Consider the following 10,628-nt stretch of genomic DNA (forward strand, 5'->3'; position numbering starts at 1 on the left):
ATCATCTCTATTTCTTCTTGGTATTACAAAATTTGTAATATTTGAATAGGAGTGGGTCTCACTGTGTACACTATATTTTACACCTCTTGTGTGATAGAGTGTTGAAAAAATATTGTAAATATCCTAAGATATAGTGGAATATTTTTCGGAGTTTGTCCCGTGGTTTTTCCTCCACATTGGAGGTTTTTCCACGTTAAATAGTGGTGTTCTTTATCTGCTTATTTTATTCAGTTAAAAATAATTCTTAGTATGCTCTGTGGTTGCAGTTTAGTCTGATCTTCCACATCAGAAAAGAATTATTTTTGTTATCCTTCCGTGGCTGATTGTTGGATTGCTGGAGAAGTGTGTATTTGTATTAGTGTTGTAACTGGAAAGATTCTGGCTAAGGAAAGACCTGGTATTTAAGTGATTCGTTGTGATCCACCTCTCTTTCCTGGGAAGTATTTCAGTGCACACTTTACAAGTTACACCGCTGCGCTGCTAGATCTATTTATTAGGTCTGAATTATTGCTCGCCAGTTTACGTCAGAATTTTAATTTACACGTCCAAGTTATTCCGCATTTGAGCTCAACATTAAGTTTATTTCTTTTTTTTTCGATTGTCATGGGTCCAGTTAATTTGTTAAAAAATGTTCACTCCACTATAACTTATTAATATACTTCTTTTAAAATTAAGTGAAATAAAGAGACGAGAAGAAATAATTTTTTTTTATTTTTCAGTCAAGGATAACGAAAAATAATTTTTTTTAATTTTAAAAACTTAAAATAGTATAAAAAAATATTACACAAAATTTACTTAATTTTATTGGGAGACGATCTGATCCCTAGTTGGCCTTATAATATTTGAAGAGTTGGAAAAAAATCTTTAAAAAAAATTATAAATTCCCAAATTGAACATCCTAAAATGAAAAGACCATCCCACCCTTAGTACAAAGTGTTTTGCATTGCGCACAACTCAGTCCGACTCAAATTCACGTTTTGTTGTGCCTCAGCGGTCTTTCTCTTCTCCAGCTCCACTGCACTCCTGTGGCCTTTTCTCTGCGGTAAGTAAACCTTAACTTCAACCCATGTTTCTTTTCCTCCTCATACTCATGCATGTCCTACAATTATCGTTTCTTTTCATAATCGGAATTCGATAACGTACTGTGAACCCTCCAACAAAACTAGCTCTTGAGATCATTTTGTTGTTTGTTTTACCTGCATTGCTTTGTAATTGAAATTTTGTAGGTTGAAGCAAGTTTTGACGATGTCAGAGAAAGGAGGAAAGGGTGGTTCGTTGTTAAGCAACAAAGGAGGTATGTGTTGGACATTCCCTCGTAATCTGTTTTTGCCCTGCATATCAAGTTTCAATTTTTTCTCCTTTTCCCCTTTTGGGTATTTGTTTTTGTCTTGGTTGGGGTTGAATTTTCTGTTAGTGTGGTTTATTAGGTCACCTTGCGTATATACAAGGTTGGGTTTTGACTTATGGGATTCTGGGTTTTGCTCTGCTGTCAGATATGAGATGATTCACCTTATTATTATTGTTATTGAAAGGTATTTATATGCCTCTACCCTCAACCCCTTTTGGTTGGAGATGTCTTTGATATATATTATCCTTTGATTTTTGGTTATCTTGTTTTGTGCCTATTTCTTAATTTTTCTATTTATTTTGATTACTGGTGTTAGATTACGTTTTGATAACTTAACACGTGTGTTCATTTTACTTTCATCAATAATTAGTAGCACATGGCGGGTGGCAATGTTTTAAACCAATTTGAGTTTTAGGCACTTGTTTGTTCATAATTTTTTTTTTCTGTATTTTTCTTGGTAGGATCCCTAAAAGGGAAAGATGACAGTGCAACAAAATCATCTAAGGGAAGGAGGGTTCAGTTTTCTAAAGAAGGTTAGCATCATTATTCTATTATCTTTGTTCCACTTCTTGTCTGTGGAGTATCCAAGTGCTAGAGCTTCTTTGGGATGTAGTTGCCACTTAAACTGAAGACTTTGTGATGCTGATCATGTTTACAACTAGTTGTGCTTTCACCTAACTGAAATTATTGCTTGGTTGTTTATTCTAGGTCTGTTTGGTGACTTTGCATTCCATCTCATTACAATCTTCAAATTAATTGCCCATTATTTTCTTGCTTTCTTTGTCATGTTTCTATTACTGAACTAGTTTTTTTATTTTCATGGTGATTGTTAAAGGAGGTAAAGGCAACAAGGTTGCAAACGGTGGAAAGAGTTCTCTCTCAAAAGACTCACAGCCATCAGAGCCTAGAATTGATCAAAGTTGGTGCTTGCCTTCATCATTTCTTATGTGTTTTTTCTGTGAATTTTTGTGAATAATATATTATTAATTTGTACTTGTTTGTTGACTCACATTGTGATTTATCCATTTAGGTTAAATCACCAGATCATCTTACTTTTGCCTTTCATGAGAATCCTTTTTTTCCTATTAATAACCAACAATATTAATTTTATGCAGGACTCCCAGAAAATGTCAAATGCTTGACAGACTATGAGGCTGCAGATGTTTTACAAGGAATTCAAGAGCAGATGGTCATGTTATCTAGAGATCCAACTATCAAAATTCCTGTGTGAGGGAGACTCTAAGCTTCTTTTTTATTAAAAAGGATGCATGGGTTTGGGTTATTTACAGGTTTATCATTAGAGTACAGGATCTATTTCAATGATCTGAACCTTTCTTCTTCTTCTTCTTCTTTTTTTTATTATAGATCTTTTGACAAGGGACTGCAATATGCCAAAAGCAATAGCAAGTTTACAAATCCTCTGTCCATAAGATGCATTCTTGAGTATCCTTAATTTTTCTGCCTAGTGTTGTTTATACATCTGTTTGCTGTCTCTGTTTGGGTTTGTGACTCAGTTCACATGGATAAATGACATTGCTGTTTTGTATTATATTACTTTTTGCTCTTTTTCTCCACAATGTTCATCTTTTGACTCAAATATTAGCCCTCTTGCAAAGTGTGGTCTCACTGACAGTGAGGTACCAGAATTGTCCTATTTTCCTTTGTTCTTATGATCATCTATACCTTTCTTGACATCGTTATCCACTGCAGATATGCGTGATTGGTAATGTGTGCCCAGAAAGTGTTGACGAGGTTCTTGCTCTTCTCCCATCATTGAAGGTATGGCATGAAGCATTTTGTGCTCCTTTATTTTAAATCATTAATGGAAGCAGGTCTAGGTTGTTTTCTTTATTATGTAATAAGGTTCATTCACTGTTCGTGAACTTTTATTAAGAAAAGGTGTGGTCTTCCTGGGAGAAGTAACTAGAGTTGCAAAATTGATATAATGTTAGGCCAACAATCTTCAAATAAGGTAGGTGTCATTTGTGTTTTGGATATTCCGGTGATAATTTAACTTAATATATGAAGTACTTTTAGTTTAATATTTATGTACGAAAATATTTTGTAACACATGTCTAGGTATGACCCCTTTCTTAACCAATTTAAGATAGAATTCCTCCAACTAGTTTTCTGACTATTATATTATATCCACATCTACATTGGTGACCATTGTTATGACATCATAAGACCTAGTTATGAGCTGTCTGTTGCGTTTGCCCAAACTGCTTCAGAGGACATGAGATTCCCACTTGTAAAGAAAAAAAACTAATAAAAAGAAAACAATATGCCAACTGGACAAATACCTTCTTATATTATGTATCTATTTCAGGATAAGAGAAACATTGATACCGAAATTCTTAAAGGTGCATTGAGTGAGCTTGCTAAGGTTAGACAACCAATGTAAAACCACACAATGAAAAGGCTTATGGGTGAGTTTTCTCCTATTTATGCCTGTTGCAGTACCTTTTATTTGTATCTGCTTTAAAGGTTTTTTTTTTTTATATGCATTCTGAGTGCAGGTTTTCCCTTTAGGGGACACGTAAATGTAGCACATGTGAAACAATGAGTTACTGAGACATTGTAATGTAAAACTTTAATCATGTGTTATATTCTTTTTTAGTTTCTAGTCGTGTCCTCATAGAATTTGTACATGCAAAGGTTTTACGTGGATCTTATATATCATCCATCCATTACCTAGTTCAAGACCTTGTAATTACTTTTCCAATCAAAAACCATAAAAGGACCGTTGTCATGCCACTAAGAAAAATGGAATTTCTCATGTGAGTTTTTCACGTAACGGTAGGTCGAATAAGAATCACAAACTTAGACAAATTTTGGGGACTGGAAGATTTTATATAAATTTTTCACATGGTAAGGAAGAGAAAAGATTGGTACGGTACGACAAACAAGTGGAGTTTAAAATTGGTAAGATTATATTTATGATCTGTGTTTATTTATTTATTCGCACTCATGAAAATTTCATACGAAATGATCAACCTTTTTTGATGTCTCTACCTTGTGGCAAAATTATGTGATACTCATCAGAGAGAAATCGAGAATACGACAATCAAATGTTTTGATTAATTGTTTTATTTGACGACAAATGTTAGTAACATTCTTTTACATTGAAAACTGTGTTTTTATTAATAGTTAAAGTTTATTGAAGAATGTTTGGAAAGAAGAACGGGGAAAAAGGATTGTAAAATTTATTCTAAATAAAATTGAAATTAAATAACTCTACTTTAGGTAGATTAATATACTCAAGTATATTCAAATTTAGATTCACATATTTGTTTTATTCTGATGACTTATGCTGACTTTTGATGTGTGAATGATCTATATGTGGAGTAAATAAGTGGATTGAAATCTTAATAATACATATCCACTTGGCATATGTGTAACTTTGTTTTTACTTGAAATCAGTTAAAACTCTGAAAAACAAGTATATTGTTTGAAAAGGTTGAGTAACAGACAAGAATATATTGTCTTTTGAAGTCATTGTTTTTTCTTTCACCTAAAAAATCAACATAGCATTTTGAAATGAAATTTTTAAGTGAAAGTTGCAGTTCGAGTAATGTCTACCAGAATGAGTTTATCAATAAGACAACTAGTATAGGAACACCAACGGTCTCAAGATATCGTCATATAGAGAATATTAGTAATTACTAGTTTAACCAATTCTTTGATTATTTAGGTGAATGGGATATGATTAAAATAAGATTTAAGGAAGATAGATGAAGATAAATTGGCAATTGTAAAAATAATTTAATAAAAAAAATATTAAAAGTGTAGTAATCTTATTTGAGCCGGATAAAATAACCATTGATAATAAAACTTTTCTTCTAAGTATTTAACATAATTATATTTACTAAAACTTAAACTCAAAATTACAAACCAAGTTAAAATAATCTACTATTAGTTGATTTACATATTCAGTGGTTATAATGTATGTTTCTTTCTAATTATTAATAACATATTTTAAATTTATTTTATTAATAATCAATTATTGTAAAATAATATTTTCTCCCGTATATTATTTATTCATAAAAGACATGCAATGTAACTAAAAAAATATAAAATACAAACATATTTAATAGTTTAATAACTAATTAAAAGGGAATATGATTGATTATTTTGTTTATAGTTTTACCAATTAATTGCAATATAATTATTAATCAGTTAATTAACTGATTAAAGTAGAGCAACAAAAAGATTTAACACACAGAATTTACCATAGTCTATGACTATGACTTTAATTATTCATAGTCATATAAAAGCATAAAACATTAACAGATATCTTAAAAGAATTAACAATGATTGAAAAAGGAGTAAGGAAAAATCCTCTAACAAAATAGATTTAATACTAAAGACACAGATGCTCCAACTCTTTGCAAGTCATTTTCAAGGAGAGTATGATGACTTCAGGGAGAAAAAAGTGTAAAGAAAGCATTTTTAGTCTGAAAAATAGAGACATAAAATTTGTACAAGAGAAATAGAATAGTGGGTATATCTTTTTAATTTAAAAAATTATTAAAATTTTGTTTATGTAATGAAACTTTTTTAGTAATAATTTATAAATGTCTATTATACTTAAATGTTGATGGAAGAAATTTTAATTATAGTCACATAATTCTCTTTTATTTAAATAAATAATTAAACATAATAATTTAATTCAGAAGAAATGTGTCAAATAAAAAAAATTGAATGCAAGGAACATTTAAATTTTTTATTTATCATTTCAGATATGAATTGAAAATTGACACGACTTTACACTTGTTTCATTTTGTAAAAGAAAGCACAGGCCGTGATCAATGATTAATTTTATATATATTTTTTATAAATATTTAAAGATTAATAATATATATATATATATAATATTATGTATGATTATAGAATTTAATGTAATATAATACATTAATATTATTATTTTATTAAACATTATATATATATATATATATATATATATATATATATATATAAATGGACGGTCAGGGATAAATTGCGCCACGTGTCGAGATCGTACGTGTATCGACTCTGACACGTCGACTAGCTTATCGTTGCTTTGTGTGCGATACTAGTTGGGACTGCCACACCTAGAATATTGGAACCGATGCCGCCCAAGCATCTTCTTCTCTTCCCTTCCATTATAATCTCCATTAACGCCGGCGTTGAAGGTTTTTTATGCGAGTTTGTAAAATTTTTGTGTAAAAAGTTCATTTCGTTTGCATTATTCTCTGAAATATTGGAAGGTAAAAATTATTTTATTGAATTGGTGATATTTTATTGAGTTTCATTTGAAAAATAATAACCGATTTCAATCTGTAATTTAGGACCCCATATTGGTGAACTGGAATAGTCGTTGCTGCCGGCATTAAAGGTTAGAAATCTATATCAAATGCAGTTTGACTTTTTTTTTTAAATTTTTTATCAGATTTTAGTAATTACATGTATGAAATGAAAAATCTGAAAGTTTGTATATGTAAAAACTGTGCATTTGACTTAGAACCGGGAAAAAATGATTTTTTTTATTATTTATTGTAATTTAATTTCTAAATTTGTTTCTAAAGTGTAATTTATAGATATATATTAATTTGTTGAGTGTAATTGATATATTTATTAATTTGTGATAAATAAATTATATATAAAAATTGATTGATATAAAAAAAAATAGATATATAAGTAGTGCTATTTTGTTATTGGTTGATATATGTAATATTATGTTTAGGGAAAAAAAATTACAAACGTTATGATAGATAAAATACATTCAAATATAGAATTTTAGTTAAATCATAAAATATTAAAATACAAATACATAACTAGTAATATTTAGAAGATAATAAGATAATTATATTTAGAAATAAATATGTATTACGTAAAAAGTATGAGAAATTAGATTATTAGTGTTGATTAGTAAAAAGAAATAATTAAAAAATGATATATTTTAAAAATGATTAAAAAATGGGAATAAATTAAATTAAATATATTAGGTTGTAATAAAGTGAAATTAAAAAATTGTTTTTGATTTAATATAAATAAAATAGGAGAAGTAAAATAAAATTAAAAATTTAAATAAAGTAATAATGTAAGTATTGCATAATTTCATTAATGGTATGTATATCCACATAACTTCTTATTATTTTTTTTGCCTAAATTTTCTATACAAAGTATAATGTTATGTTTGTGTAGGGAGGTGCACACGAGAGGGCATACTACTTGGCTACTGATGGCCAACAGTCATTTACTTTTGAGGAACTACGGTCATTAGCTGAGACCATGTTGTCTTTACAAAGTGAACAGGCTCGGATCTTAGAACCGTCATCCGAAGTTGACCCACCAGTCCAAAGTGGCCACACAGAGGAGCCACATGTTGATCTTGGGCAGCCTGAGGGACGCAAAGAGGGTAGAGGTTTGCAGAGACGGAGGAGACCGATGCAGGCTGCCACATGGTCTATACCACCTTTGCCAGTTAGACAAGATGGCGTGTATTTTGTCCCCTCACAAATGCCTTGCATTCCATCTCAGTCTACACAGAGTACATACTTTCACTCATCACAACCTACCACACATCCCGCGTCTCCATTCAGTACTGCAGAAGACTATGTTCCCGACTTTCATCATTTTATGACCCCGCCTCCGTATGATCCATCACTATTCACACCCTCCGCTCCAGGTCCAGTTATTGAGTCACTAGGGAAGCCTTCTACAACTTCTAGGGGGGATTGTGGCATTGATCTAAATGCCCAATTTAGGGCAGTTGCAGATACTTTACAGCATGATATGAGACGTAACCCTCATAGGGAGGCTAGAGATCGACCTCGTCATTGCATCCTCAGTCCACATGATGACCATGACCGGCAGGGCAGACAACAGTGATACAACACTAATACAACACTAATAGATATTGTTTAACATAGTGATACAACACTCATGTAGGTTTAATATTAAACAATATCTATTAAACGTGCAATTACAATAACAAAATACTAAACATAATACATCATTATAGTAAAGGAAACAATTTACAAAAAGTTTCATGTACATTCATTTTGCCTAGGACAATGACGTTGGTTGTGACCAGACTGTTTACACCTACCACATCGTTGACGTGGTTGAGAGTCCACCTAATCCATTTCATTCCTAATACGGGTAGATTTAGGTCGACCTATTCCCCTTGATCTTTCGTCGTCTGGTACTAACTTCCACTCATTCGATCTTAAGATATTATTGTCATTTCCAAGTGGCCACCACTCAGATGAGTATGCATTAACAATAGATTACGCAGAATAAACAGGATCAACCCATTGCCAATAATCTATAATCACCGATGCACAAGTAGCTATGACATGTGAGCATGGGTATCGATATGTCTGAAACTTTCCGCATTCACAAAATCTATTTGATAAAATCACAGTCCATTTGTTACCACCACGTTGGGTGATAGGATTAAAAGCCTCTTCTACTTCAAACCTTGTTCTTTGTATGTCATATCATCGAACTTGATGTGAAGAAGCTTCCTGCTGATTTTTCTCCATTTGCTGCATTAACTTACGACAATATCTACCACCATTATTAAGCTCTGTTGTTGCTTCTTCACCACGCTTCACAAAATACTCGACTAAACGTGCATATGTACATTTCACCAATGCTGTAATTGGCAAATTTCGTGCACCTTTTAAAATTTTATTCACTGCTTCAGATAAATTGGTAGTCATATGCCCATAACGTCTTCCTTCGTCATCATAAGCCAAAGTCCATTTTTCTTTGGATATGCAGTTAATCCAGTTTCGAATGTCTTCTGATTCATTACAAAACCGTTCAAGTTTTTCTTCAAATCTTTGCTTGCATGTTGTATATCCTATAATAAGTTACACAAAATAATTATGTATGCAAATAATATATACGTAATGAAATGGCACTTAATTATGTATGCAAATAATTACATTCGTACCTAACTTGATTAGCTCTTTCTTCAACCCTTCATTCTTGAATCGCTGATTAAAATTGCTTGCTATGTGACGAATGCAATACACATGATATGCGTTTGGTGGTTGCCACCCAATATATGGATTAGAAATGGCACTTTTAATACTTTGATGTCTATCAGAGATCAAACAAATACCTGTCTTTTCAGTGACATGAAGACGGACCAGAGCCAAAAACCATTCCCATGCTGACAAAGTCTCCCCTTCCACAATGGCAAAGGCAATTGGAAGGACACAATTATTTCCATCTTGTGCGATAGCAATAAGTAAAGTTTGCCGGTACTTTCCATACAAGAATGTACCATCTACTTGTATTAAAGGTTTGCAAAAGTTGAAAGCAGTGATGCACTGTTGGAATGACCAAAATAATCAATGAAACACTCTATATCTGTTATCCACTTGGTGGCCCCTCACATAGTCATTAGTTTCAATTTTGTATACTAACCCAGATGAATGTAATTGCATGTACTCCAACCATCTTGGCAATGTGGCATACGATTCATCCCAATCACTAAAGACCTTGACTATAGCTTTCTGTTTTGCCTTCCATGCTTTCTTGTAAGAAACTTGATAGCCAAATTGACCACTAATTCTTTCTTGGATTAATGTGATTGGCACAGATGGTTGTTCTTTTACCATACCTACAATAAACAATATAATTATGTATAATGTTCTTCAATAATATACAGAACCATCAAACTTATTACGATAAATTAGTGCAACTTACCAAGAACGCAACTGCAAATGAAGTTTGAATCCAATTTTTTGTGGTCAAGAGACATCATTGCATGAACACATGTATGTGGTCCACCACACCTTGTGATTTTCTACTTATCAAAATTCTTGCCCAATGTTGCTCTAACCCTCCAAGGACATCCTGTACTATGATTTGGACATTTCACATGAAATTTGGTCGGTTTTGATTCCACCACAATATAACTTTGATGTGTTTTCAATGCAAAGCTTTTAATAGCCATTTTAACATCTTCTTTAGACTCAAATTTTTGACCAACAACTAATGCATCACCCTCCCTCCATGCTTGATCAGGATCAACATCTATATTTTCCATTTCATCATCAGCATGTCCCCAGTTAATATAGGTATAATGTGGACTTGAATTCCAAAAAAGAGTTTCAATCAAGCCTGCATATTGCATTATCATTCACAAATTTATTTGACATGTATATTAAAACGTATTTTATAACATTTAAATGTACATAATACCTTGGACTCCTGCATTATCACTTATATTCAAGTTACTATGAGATCCACCCTCTAAATCAGATTCAGATGAAGT

General features: G+C 31.8%; 1 protein-coding gene across 1 annotated transcript; it reads left to right on the forward strand.

Annotated features, from left to right (window-relative positions):
• Window positions 1–968: 968 nt before the first annotated feature.
• On the forward strand, window positions 969–4,042 carry LOC113853013 (DNA-directed RNA polymerases IV and V subunit 4-like). The gene is made up of 10 exons (XM_027483440.1): window positions 969–1,042; window positions 1,227–1,294; window positions 1,810–1,881; window positions 2,184–2,267; window positions 2,464–2,575; window positions 2,714–2,791; window positions 2,952–2,985; window positions 3,059–3,127; window positions 3,678–3,777; window positions 3,868–4,042. Exons 2-9 carry the CDS (start codon window positions 1,246–1,248, stop codon window positions 3,750–3,752), a joined length of 573 nt encoding a protein of 190 aa, XP_027339241.1. The 5' UTR covers window positions 969–1,042; window positions 1,227–1,245; the 3' UTR covers window positions 3,753–3,777; window positions 3,868–4,042.
• Window positions 4,043–10,628: the final 6,586 nt, after the last annotated feature.

Source organism: Abrus precatorius, unplaced genomic scaffold, assembly GCF_003935025.1.
Source record: "Abrus precatorius isolate BTA unplaced genomic scaffold, Abrus_2018 Scaffold10, whole genome shotgun sequence".
Taxonomy (NCBI): Eukaryota; Viridiplantae; Streptophyta; class Magnoliopsida; order Fabales; family Fabaceae; genus Abrus; species Abrus precatorius.